The sequence below is a fragment of the Schistocerca piceifrons genome, chromosome X (assembly GCF_021461385.2).
Source record: "Schistocerca piceifrons isolate TAMUIC-IGC-003096 chromosome X, iqSchPice1.1, whole genome shotgun sequence".
NCBI lineage: Eukaryota > Metazoa > Arthropoda > Insecta > Orthoptera > Acrididae > Schistocerca > Schistocerca piceifrons.
The window spans coordinates 551114062-551127810 of NC_060149.1; the positions used below are offsets into that span (position 1 = coordinate 551114062).

A 13749-nucleotide genomic window follows, 5' to 3' on the forward strand; every position below is an offset into this window, starting at 1 on the left:
AGATGCAGTTTTCCCTTTGTTTTACAAGATACCTCTATTCCTTGAGCAATCCATGGCTTCTTTGTAGACTTTGCACTAACTTTGGGTAGTTTTGGGGGAACACAGTGTTCAAATAAGGTAATCACTTTATTAGCAAAAGTGTCATATTTTCATTCATGCCATGAGCACTGTACACATCACTTAAGTGAGTTTCTCTGAGGAGTGTCCTAAAATAATCAATTTTTGGCTTATTGTGATTACCCTCTTGAGTTAAGATTTAACAGATTTTATGTCCTGTTCAGTATTAACATTTAACAGAAGAAACTGCGTGTCATGGTCTGAGAGGCCATTGACTATTGGTTTTGTAATATAATTTTGTTCATTGGACTTTTCTATAAAGATATTATCAATGACTGTTTGTGAGCAGTTGGCTGCCCTAGTTGGGAACTTTAGAGTGGAAACTGAGTTGAATGATAGAGTTACTAACTCAAATAAGTTCTTATTGGGAGAGTCTTTAAGGAAATCTACATTGAAGTCACCAGCAACCACTATTTCTCTGTTTTTGGTTGTGAAATGGGCCAGTACAGCTTCAAGGTGGTTTATGAACAGATTAAAGTTACCTGCAGGTGCTCAATATTCACTTAATATTATGAAGGATTTTTTGTGAAATTCTCCTTCTGTTGCACATGCTTCCATGTCCTGTTCTAGGCAGAATTTATGAATGTCTATTTTCTTAAATTTATGGCAGTTCCTAATGAATGTGGCAACTCCTCCTTTCTCCATTTCTGCTCCTCAAAACTGAGATGCTAACCTAAATCCTGTAATACTTAAAAGTTCCATATCAGTGGTCACATGATGTTCCCAGAGGCACATTATGTCATCTTTGTTTGGGGACTCTAATTCAACTATGCAGATAATTAATACATTAATTTTATTTCTCAGTACTCGAATATTTTGATGCCATAAAGATAGCTGACATTCCACATTGACTGAGTTAAAATTGAGTCTAGTTGAAATTTCTGCTGATTGGTGAAAATTCTTAACCAACAGCTGTTTATGCTGATGTAATAAGCTAGAATTATGTTTTTTGGTTTCTTTCTCATACTGAAGATTTGTCTCAATCCTAAACTCTCTTAAAACTTGGTTTCTTCCTGTCCTCTCTACCCTAAAAAAGGGTATTTTCTGAACCCTATAACCACTGGTATTTTATCACTCATGACAGTGCCTCTCCCCTTTAACTTTCCTGCTATTTTCCCAGTCAGTTTACACTTCTCTTTCCTGTTGAAGTGAAGGCCATGCCTAGTATAATCCCACCTATTGAGAAAATCAAAAGGAACCACACCAATGTGTGACCCTGCACCCGACATAAGCAGTCAGTCCAAGTCCAAATTAACTTTCCTGACAGAAGAGTTCAAATGAGGTTGGTCATGGTGCTTAAGAACAGATACAAACTCAACATTATTATGCTTCAATGCTGATGTAATCTTTGCCAGGTCACACTCTATACTGTACCCAGGATCTCTGTCAGCACTGTTACCTGGCCCACCCACTGTAACCACAGTGTCTTCCTTAGTGAAATCTTTGCAAAGTAATCCTAATTCCTCTGTCACCTGCTCCAGACCAGCACTAGGTTTAAAAAAATTGGTGACGTGGTATTCTGATCCTAGTTCATCTTGCAAAAGTTGACCAACACCTCTTCCATGGGAACTACCTAACAACAACACTTTCTTTCTCTTTACTGATTTCCCTATATTCTTACTTTTCAATTTACTGCTGAAAGTTTATTGTGCCCAGTCTACACCTGCAACTGCTTGAGGTCCAGCTGCTTCTAACTGTCCACTTCCGGTAGCTGAGTGGTCAGTGCGACAGAATGTCAATCCTAAGGACCCGGGTTCGATTCCTGGCTGGGTCGGAGATTTTCTCCACTCAGGAACTGGGTGTTGTGTTGTCTTAATCATGATCATTTCATCCCCATCTATGCGCAAGACGCCGAAGTGGCGTCAAATCGAAAGACTTGCACCCAGCGAACAGCCTACCTGATGGGAGGCCCTAGTCACATGACATTTACGTATTTTTTACCAGCTTCTAACTGAAGCACCATGTCAAATCTATTTTCCAAACTCATCACAAAGCTGTCAGACAAAGTTCTAGGCCTGTTCCTCCTGTTGCCAGTTGCCACTTCCCACCTCTCTTTACCCTTCTCCCTCCTTTACCTGTCAAGATCTCCCCTGGCCATGTCTAACTCAGCCTGAAGGGCGGCAGTTTTCCCCTCCTGCTGTAGTATCATCCTATCTCTACTACATAACCTACAAAACCACTGATGAATCTCATTTACTTCCTTATATTCCCAGGTCACTACAGTCACCCACATGGAAGGAACTACAGCACCCGTCTCACCAAAGCCCCAACCTAAAAGTTCTACAGCTCGTCAAGCACTTTTCACTCATGATAAACGTAATAGTTTATTAAGAATAAGTCAGTTAAATTACAGATAAACACGAAAATAAGATTCCACAAACTTGGCCTATACACAACTGTATGTAAACAAAAACAACAGTGTCAAGTTTCTGATGCAACAACTTAAACTTTACGCTACTTTCCGAAAATGTGAGTTAAATAATGAGGAGGTACAATACAGTTAAATTGCTGGAGAGAGCGAAGAACAATTAAATGAAATTCTATAGATTTTCTGCGGCAAAATGTAAATGGAAAATACGACTATAACATCACTGTACGATCTTTTTGCATTTTCTGCTATATTACATAAAGAGAAATGAAACCTTTAATGGTATGCTTACAAAGCACACAAATGCACCTATGTACAATGTAATCAGTTCTGAACTAAATGTTATTATAATCGAAATTGACTTATCTTTACGAGAACACCAAAACTTGTGCTAGTCACCTGGCAGGTTTTCCTTTGGGTGGTCATGACACTTTCTTTGTCAGAGGAACCACCCATTATAGCATTTAGATATCTGCTATTTTTTGTGTTTTACATTTCCAATTAAAAATCGTCTTACCCTGCCATCAACTCTGTTGAAGAAGGATTCTCAGTTCTGGAAGAAGAGAACAGATCACAGGTAAACAAGAGATAGCATTTAGATATCTGCTATTTTTTGTGTTTTACATTTCCAAATAAAAATCGTCTTGCTCTGCCATCAACTCTGATGAAGAAGGATTCTCAGTTCTGGAAGAAGAGAACAGATCACAGGTAAACAACAGAAAAACAATATGAACCTTAGAATAAATAAGTGTGTAATCTTGCCATTATGTGTACATGAATTAATAAGCATAGTAGAAGACAATGAACTGTGTAGGAAGGGGTATGGAAATAACAACAGAAGCAAATACAGTGGATGTAGACAGAAAAAATGAAAGTCATATAAAACATAAAAAGAAGAAATTCTCTGTCCATTGCAAAGACATAACGAATTTGAAAACACAATCAGACTGAATGATGCTAGAACAATAAAATAGATGCCTTAATGACAGCTTCCAGACATGACATCAGAATTGCCCATGCTGTTGGTAGAATGATAATCTTCCCACCTCCATCGTTCATTGACAGAATCCAGTTAAAAGTAAGAAATTTGGCAATGGGAATAAGGGACCTGTGGTATACACTGGAGAAATGTATGATAGACATGGCAAAATATTGAATCTCAGTGTTGTCTGCAGTGAGGTTGTTACAATGCATACACGAATCCTTTTCAGTTTTAGATTACCAGTACCACAGTGTTACATGCTAGATACCAGTAAATGAATAAAAGATTGCTCAGAAGAAATGGAATGAGATACATCGCAGCCACTCAGAAAATTTCAAAAATTATAGAAAAGGTGGATAGAGCTGTGAGACATAATTCAGGAATTAGGCTTACAATTGTTTTAATGGTATAAAATTAATATTTACTGTTAAACACAGAGCTAGCATATTCTCAGATATTGATTAACTCTAGTCGTCTAGTCAATCAGAATGCCTGCAGCAAGATAGTGTCATTGGCAGTGGCAAAAGGTGTAACAATCAGTGACTATAACTTTAAATACTTTGTGTGACAGATACAGTTAACATATTGTAGACAAATTATTAATAAAGGTATTATCCAACTTAACTATTGGATCTTGTAGGTCTACCTTTAGAACTATGTCCCATAACAGTGGTTGACTTGACATTGATGTGATGTGTCAAAAAAGCCACTGCAGTGATCCAGGAAATGCAGAGGATGGCAATGCCACTCAAATGATTAAGTCTTAGAGATTCAAGGGCAGTATGGCACAACAATCTACAAAACCTAAGAAGCATCCCGCCTGGGAACTCTCGGCCCCTTATGCTGTACGATCATTTCCATTTTACCTAAGAAGCAACTGAAAATAAATTGTACTTGTGAGAAAAAGCCACGCAGGAAGAATGCAACCATATTGTAAATTAATATGAGTGATGAAAAATTGCTGAATTGGTCGCTAAATGAAATGACACTAGTTAAAAAACCAATGACTTTATATGATGGATTTCCGGAGGTACCCATCATCAGATAGTCTGGAAACCAAAATACAAACAACAGATTATATACAAAGGTATACAGAGCAACGTGACACGAGTACAAGCATTACAAAGTTTCATCATAATGAGAATTGACATACACTTTTTGAAAGTTATGTTTTATATTCAACATTTTTTATGTAAATAAATTAAAATTGATAATTCTGTTTTTGCCACTATGTGGCACCACCATGTATGCTTCACTGTCCTCTGATGGCATAAATTGTCTGCCTAGAAAGCATGATGTAGTTTTGAAATTAGTGTGCCATATCAGCTGTAACATGTCTTTATGCAGCTGAATACCTAGGTGATTATGGTGTTTATGTCAGCTCTCATTATGATGAAACTTTGTAATGCTTGTACTCTTGCTGTGTTGCTCTGTATACCTTTCTATATTTTGTGTCACTTGTATTTTGGTTTCCAGACTATCCAATGATAGATATCTCCTAAAGTGCGCCAAATAAATTAATTGATTTTTAAACTAGTGGCATTTCACTTAGCAATCAATTCAGTAATTTTGCAGCACCAATATTTAATCAAGGTAACTGAGAAAATTCTACCTGAAAGCAATAATTGGGGAAGAGTGAGAGAAACAGGAAGAAAGATTAGGGTTTAACATCCCATCAACAATGAGGTCATTAGAGACAGAGCACAATCTTGGGTTGCTTTTTGAGGATGAGGAAGGAAATTGGTCGCGTCCTTTTAAAGGAACCATCCCAGCATTTGCCTGGAGCCATTTAGAGAAATCACCATTACAGTCAACTACGCTTAACAGATACATTTATACATAGCTCTCATACCTCACAAAGGAAAGGTGCCTGTGGGTCCAGAGGATAAGGAAAACCTTCCCAATTAGGTGGCTGAACCTGCTTTTTGGGATTTCCGGGCATACAGATATGCATTACTTTAATTGAGCCACTTACCAACAATCCACTGTATATATTCCTAGGTGTAAATATGTCTGACAGAATGGAATTGATCATGTTCTAGTCCAGAAGAGTAATATGTCGTAACACATTGCTTGATTTACGTTGAAATATCTGAAGATCCATAACTCCTAGGTGACCTACTTCTGCTGGAGAGGGAGACAATACAAGCCTCCTCAGATGTTGGGATAGCTGAGGCTGGGGTAATGAATTTGATGCCTCTAATTCTGTGAAAAATATTCCTGCCATTGACAGTGGGGACAATGAAATCACCATCGTCAAATACTTGTTGACAGCATGTTGCACTTGGGACAGACTCTTCAGCGTGACACACAGTTGACAGCTCCAGCTGTTGAACTTTTCTACATAATACCGAGCCGGCCGGTGTGGCCGAGCGGTTCTAGGCGCTTCAGTCTGGAACCGCGCGACCACTACGGTCACAGGTTCGAATCCTGCCTCGGGCATGGATGTGTGTGATGTCCTTAGGGTAGTTAGGTTTAAGTAGTTCTAAGTTCTAGGGGACTGATGACCTCAGATGTTAAGTCCCATAGTGCTCAGAGTCATTTGAACCTTTTACATAATACCTCACTTAACAACTGCAAGTACTCATTTAGTAAAGTGAAAATAACTCTACTATATAAACATGAGCTCAGCAATCTTATCTAGTCACATAAGAGAAATGGACAGAAAATGCTGGGGAGTGATAGTCTATCTTGAAAATAAAAAGTGAGTGCAGCTTGCAATAGGGAACGTTATCTTTCCTGAAAGAAGTCTACAGCTGTCATACAGGGTGAGAAGAATCAGTTTACCTTCTAGCAGTATAGATCAGAGTACAAAGATTTATTTACAGTGTGTCCAAATGTGTTTCATGTATTAGTATTATTAGTAACTCATATCCATATCCCATGTAGTGTTAATGCATTTGTGGAAAATAAACATGCCCTGCATGCCATTGATTCATAAGGAACACTGTGGAGTGTTGATATAACTTTGTAATTGCTTCTTGTGTTGTAGTGAGATAGATGGAGTGGGAAATTGCCTTCGTGCTCTTCTGTTTGCAGACCTATGAAGGAGGGAAGTGCGTGATCACAATCTGGAGACCTACCTTCCCTCAATTTGTACCCTCCACCCCCTTCCCCTTCACCCTCTTACACCCCCCCCCCCACCCTCACCCAAATTTAATATGGTTCTAATGCACTTAGAAGTGGTACACACATTTGATATTTGTTCTTAACCCACTTCATTTAACAGTAAACATTAATTTTATACCATTAAAACAATTTTTAACAATCTATGATTTTTCTATCCCCTGCAATGCAGAAACTGTTAATCCTACAGAAAAATGGAGAGGTCCTTTTTTGTAGGAAATTTAATGTAGTTCAACAGTAGTTGCTTTTTTAAAAATTATTCAAGAAAAATGTAAATAAGTGACATTTAATCACCTCCTCCCCACCTCAACACTCATGCTCAACCATTGGGGATTTTTAGTATGTTGTTCTTGACACCCCCCCCCCCCCCCCCCCCTTACCACTGTACAAAAATTTGCGACTACACAATTTTTTTCCCCTAAGTTTCCATTATTTTATTTACTGGACTAATGTATGATAAGTTGAAAGACATTATCCCATCTGCTCATGGATGTCTGTCACCTGGAGTCCACTTTCCCACTCTCCACCAGTGTGCGATTTGCAGGGGGGATGGGGGGGATTCTCCCCCCCCCCCCCCCATCCCCCTCTGCATCAGACCATCCCCTCCTCTGGTTTTAACTTATGCATCCCAACCTGGGATGTTTATTTCCCACGCACTGGAGTAAAACTTCACATATAATTTAAATTTGTGGAGTCGAACACTGAAAGTTTTTAATACAGTCTTACTATTAATATGTATGCTTATTAATTTTGAAAAAGTGTTGTGTAGGAGGTAAGCATTTCAAAACATTTAGAACTAAATGACAATACGACGCATGCCACATTTCCGTAGCATGCCACAATGTTGCAAGACGTCGCCCCAGCGTAAACGAGGCTTTAGAACCAGGTCTTTATTGTATGGTGGATGTGATGTGTTGCGTACGAAACTAAAACCTGCAATCAGATCCAAACGTCGTGGAAAACTGCGAAGAGGTGTCATCCTGCAGCAAGATAACGCTCGCCCACATTCTGCCAAATGGACAGCCGACGCAATAAAGGAGTTGAGATTCGAGGTGCTGGAACATCCACCATACAGTCCAAACCTGGCTCCAAGCGATTTTCACATGTTTGGACCCTTAACGGAAGCACTACGGGGAAGAAGGTTTCAAAGTGATGAAGACGTAATTGCTGCAGTGCAAAATTGGTTACAGATGCAACCGATAAATGTATTTTCTGATGAAGTAAAAAAACTCTTAAAACGTCGGGAAAACTGCATTGAAGTCCAGGGAGGTTATGTAGAAAAATAATGCATGTTTCAGTTTTCTATCATCAGAATAAGTACAGCTTTTCACAAATGTGCCTTTACTTTTTGAATTCCCCTCATATATCTGTATGTAGATGATACTGTAAATAATCTTTACCTATAATGTACTTTTAAAGATATAACAAGGGATGGCTTTTCTGATAGTGCTTCTGCGTGAATAGTGAGTTTCGGCATTAACATCTATTTATAAATAACTGTTTAACCATGAGTAAAGCCACGGTCCAAGCTAGTAACATATATAATTATACTAACCCCCTAAGACATCCCACCCACTGGTAAAAGCACAAATCGAACACTGCTCTCCACATACTATAGATGAGAACAACCTGCAGGGTATAGCATAACGGGGAGGAGGAACTGCAAAACGCATTACTCTGGGAAGGTGTGATTGTTTAGGGGTAGTAGGTATACTAGCTTTTTATCTTTCATTCCTGTTTCATTTTTAATTTTTTTTACTTTTTTCTTAGATTTATCATTATACATTAATTTCATACTAACAGGGAACCTCTTAAGTGTGAGGTCTCAAAAGGCCAATGATGTTAATGGCATTCTATGCCCCACATATTGTCTACCATGCAACCACAATGTTGGCTGCTAATAGCAATGGGGGGATGACACTGGAAGAATCCATAGGTAAGCACAGCATGAGGCTATGGAGTGTAGTTGAACTGCTTAATTGGTGATTAACAACAATGCTACAGTGCTAGTGCTGTTGATACAAAGCAGAGCAATGACATTGATAAACTAAGCAAACATTGCATTACATGTACAACAACAGTTGCCATTTTGTCAGAAAGGAACCCAAGGAATTTTGCAGGGTGGGAAAGAAGTAACAGATGAAATATTAGCATTTCTGCAAGATGACTCAGTGAAATGTGTGGTGTCATATATGCTGGACTGGGTTGATAGTGTTCATGAGGAGTACAGTGATGACAATGCATGCATAACAAGTGAAAGTAATATTGAAACAGCTGTTGAGCCATGTAATTCATCATCCTTGTTAGACAGGGAGCCACAAATACCATTTCCAGTGAAACGTAGTAAAGGGCAGTTGTTGTCTAAGGAGTGTTTTCTTTCTAAACATAGTTACATACATGGAAGATCATCCACAGAATTGTAAAAAAAATAGTTCTGAACAGATACTGAATAAGTCCATAGCAGTATGACCATGTAATGCATAAGGAAAAGCTATGGCTATTCAAGGGAGGGCAAGGAGCACTTGTTACAAAAACTAGTGTTTTTGCGTTCCAAGCATTCTTGATAGAATTTACAGGATGTGAATGATAGTGACCTACTACATTATGCACATCAAATTGCATGTGTGATAGGTTACAGTAATTTCAAGGGAAGGTTGTGTAACTTCAAACAGTGCTACAGAATTGGAAGATATAAGATAACGATATGTCAAACAAAGCATCAACTTGACAATGCAGAGCAAACTGTGGAATTGGCTCAAAAACTTGTAGATGAGATTAAAAAACTTATCCCGTCAATCAGTAAGGAATTTATTTCAACTCTGACCAATCAGGATTTGAAGAGGAAATGCATATGAAAGGAATCCTGGAAATTAGAGGTACAATGCCTTGATGCATTTGTATACAATCATACCAACTGTTAATCTGGAAGGTAAATTGGCTAGAAAGTTATTTATTGTGCTGTGAGAAGTTGGAGGTGCTCTGCCCCCTGTGATTTTTTCTCATGTGTGTGATCTTGCAAGACCAGGAGGAAATATTGACATCACAGCAAGCAAATATGGGAATATGGGCATAAGAGAACTACAGCTGTGGTATGAGCACTACTTTTGGCCAGTGGCTGCTCAAAATAACTTGCTTTTGCTCGATTCCTGGTCTGCATATAAAAATCATACTCATTTATAGCTAACAATCCCTCCTGAAATGTGGATGACATTGCAATTCATACCATCTGTAACCACTGGACAAATTAGAAAGAGATTGTCTTCTGTAGTAGCAAGGATGGAGACCATTCTAACCTGCACCATTATAACAATATGCTGTGTAAAGAAGTTATTTTAGTAAAAAAGTTATAATTGTATGTACAAGTAAACAACATGTTTCTGAGGTATTTGTTTGAAACCATCAGTTGGGTAGTATTATTTTCAGTTAATACATGTCAGACACCAGTCTATGAGCACATGCGGAATCCTAATAATGTGTGGGACACATTACACTGTAAGATAATAGTGCGCATTGAAAGGAACCCTGAGATAAGTAAACATTGATTTTGAGGCCAACTGGATGGTTTACAAACATTGGTTAGGTAAATATATGAACAATGTATGCTTTACCCATATGACAGAATGTAAGTGCAAAACCTGAATGACTGTTTGGCAGATATCCAATTCTGTGAATTGGACCTCAGTAAATAACAAAGGAACCTAATTTTCCTTTGTCAGTAGTGTTTAGTATTGATGCAACTTCAAGTGAAGAAGAAGTAAAAGTTGACTACAGCAAATGCACACTCCACTTTTAACTGCACATGTGGGTTCACTATACTGTTCAAGAGTAAAATTACCTTTTAGTATATAAGCTACTGATGACCAATTCTCTGGTTTCCAAGTTCTGTGGATTTAAACCCATGAGATTGTGTCTTTGGGTGCTTTATTGAAAAAATTATTTTCACTCATCGAATCTGAAATGAAAATACTCATGCAAATTGCCATGGTAATTTAAAAAGTACATGTACAATAATTATTATGTGATGCAGTGTATGCATTCAAGTGAGTGGTGGTGATTTTAAACAACTTATGTAACAGTTAAAATTTTTATATCTAATAGATATTTATTTATTTATTTGAACTTTGAGAAAAGTATTATTTTTCATTAAAAAAAAATCAGAAGCTGTTTAGAGTTGCTTCACGATTATTAGACTTTTCAAAGGAAAATGTTGCCTAAGCTTGTGGTGGTGTCGTCTTAATATTGTGTGTTAAAAGTGTAAGTAATTTTTGTCATGTAAAACTTTGTACTGAGTTTGATATAAAACAATGCTGTGGATAAAATAACACCAAGCAAGTGCCTGACCTAGTTGGACCACTAAACAAATTAATAAAGCCACTTTTCATTGACTGAGAATCGGGACAAAACAAGTGCATCCCAACATATTTTTGGGCAAATTTTAATGTGTTTCTTTATATCAGTGACCTCAAGTACCCTGCATAAAATTACTTATCTCATTGTCCACATGAAGTAGTTTTAATGTGAACATGTGACACCCTGCATACATTATTGATATGCTGTGATCAGTAAATAGTGTGTTTTTGGTTTTAAAAGCTTAAGGCAGATTCTATTTTCAGATTATCCAGAGCCATGGGTGTTTGCTAAATACATTGGAGACATATCAAGACAAGCAAAATGTGTACTTAAAAACGTTTTTCAGTGGCCTGGGAACTGTTGTATTGAAATACTGAAAACAGTGCTCGGAGATTCTACCAGAATTCTTGATCCACAGTTAAAATCTCATGTTACTGTTAGGTTGCAGGAGATAGAAGTACATGACAAGGTACCCACATTTTCTTTCCATCATTAGTAGTTTAGATAAATTTATCTAACATTTCCTTGCAGATATGATTGTGATGGTGAGTACAGACATGATATCAGCCTTGGTAATTTCAAATAGGGCTGAAGCTCAGAAATCATTGTGGTGCAATGGTCATAATAATACATGAGTTGTGAAAACAACAGATTTAATAAACTCCATACTATAAATATTATTCCACTAGAAATGTTCTTTATTCTTGTCTGCCATTAACATGTAAGCTTCTTTCCTTTCATTTCTGTTGGCTGTTAACTGGGAAGAGGGTATTATGTTCAATGTGTCCATACCTTTTGATGAACTATCATGTCATCTGTACATTTTGACAATCATGCCAATGAGGTGAGGTTCCTAAGCAGGTGGTTTTTTGGGAAGGAAGGGGGGGGGGGGGTTTGGCTAACAGCAAGCATGCTTCAATGACTACCTTTCAGTAGTTATGGCTAAACTGCGGGGGTGGCAACAGAAATGCAAACTTAAAGTATCAAATCTTACTAGGATTGGATGCTCCTCTTTGAAACACGTCCCTGTTTGTAAATTTAACTTTAATTACTAAAATTGCGCCTTCCCAAAAATATGAAGGGTGTTTAATGAGTAATACACAACATTTTTTTTTTATCTCAGACAATTTCAGTTGAAAAAATGTGAAATTTGTCCTGGGACATCACAGAATATTCCCACTTCAGCCCCTACAGTTTCATGAAGTTCTGATAGGTGGTGGCACTATACGTAGTCTTAAAAATGACATCTGTAATGGCAGTGCATTCCAAGCAGAGAGCTGTCATTGAGTTTCTTTTAGTGGAAAACCAGAGCATCGCAGATATTCATAGGCACTCGCAGAATGTCTTCAGAGACCTGGCAATGAACAAAAGCATGGTGAGTCATGGGTGAGGCATCTGTTATCACTATAACAAGGTCACACAAACCTGTCTGATGCACTCTGTGCGAAGCAGTATGTGGATGATGGGGAGGTTATTGATGCAACAAGGCATTGGCTCCAACATTGCCCAATAGAGTAGTACCACACAGGCATTCAGACCTTCTCCATAATGTGGCATAAGGCCATCACACTGAATGGAGATTATGTTTAAAACTAGGGATTTATAGTAGCTGAAAGAGTGGGGAATAGTATGGTGTATTGGAATCCTGAATAAAATCAACCTGCCTTCAGAAAAAAGTGTTGCATTACTTATTGAATGCCCCTCATACAATGATTTTCCCTTTTTAAATCTTTATTCAGACATGTTTTGATATCTATACATCATTTTCAGTGATCACCCTTTTAATATACAAAAGTTTAGTTTTATTTACTGTAGTAGGCCTGGAACTATGTGCATTTTTATTTTGTTATGATAACTGACCTGAAACTACATTAATTTTGAAGATGAGATTGTATGGTTTGGTGTGCTTTTAAGTATGATATGGCTTGCCAGCACATCATATGATAAGTAGTCAGAAGAATAGGTTTCTTTGTTTGAAAAGTAATTGTTTTTGTATGTTTTTTCCAAGAGTAATTGTAGTAGTTGTATGTTTACATTTTCTGTCATATTGTATATAATTGGTGTGTTTCTTTGTAGATTTTAGTTAAATGCACCACTTTTCACACATTTTTGCAATTTACTCTCACATTGTATCAGAAGTTCTTATATACAAAAATGAGATTTAGGAAAACTTATGTCACCACACCATTGAGAGGTGTTATGCTTCTATCACCATGCACTTTTTCTACAGGTTGTTATTGTGTGGTGTGGCACTAGTTTTGAATTCAAAATTAATGCAGTTTCAGGTGCACAATCACAAAAAAAATAAAAATTCACATGTTACTGTTTCCAGGCCTAAAGTAAAAAACCAACCAAAGTTTTTGTAATACAGGGTGTATCAAAAAGAATCATCTGATTTTAAAAAATCATAACTGTTATGTTGTTTGAGATATGTGTGTGAACAACTTATTGTTGGAAAGAACAAATTCTTGAGTTTTACATGGTTCCTGCTAGGTAGCAGCAGTGTGCACTCACTTCAGTTCTAGTAAAAATGGTGTCAGGACAACAGAAAGCATTTTATGTTCTATATTTTGTGCGGTGCGGGTCAGTAATAACTGTTCAGCATGACTTTCATACTAGGTATGGTATGGATCCTCCTACAGCACAAAGCATTAGATGATGGCATGAACAATTCTGAAAAACAGGTTGTTTGTGTAAAGGAAAGTCACCAGGCCATTCCCGAGTGTCTGACACAGACATCAAATGCATCTGCCATAGTTTGACAAGGAGTCCTGCAGAAATCCATTTGCCATGCAGCTTGACAGTT

General features: G+C 37.6%; 1 protein-coding gene across 1 annotated transcript in view; it reads left to right on the forward strand.

Annotated features, from left to right (window-relative positions):
• LOC124721170 (zinc finger FYVE domain-containing protein 26) overlaps window positions 1-13749 on the forward strand; it is a 423927-nt gene that overhangs the window by 252338 nt on the left and 157840 nt on the right. The window contains exon 23 of the mRNA XM_047246006.1: window positions 11207-11412. Coding sequence (XP_047101962.1) covers window positions 11207-11412 — 206 coding nt within the window. The remainder of the gene's footprint in view (window positions 1-11206; window positions 11413-13749) is intronic.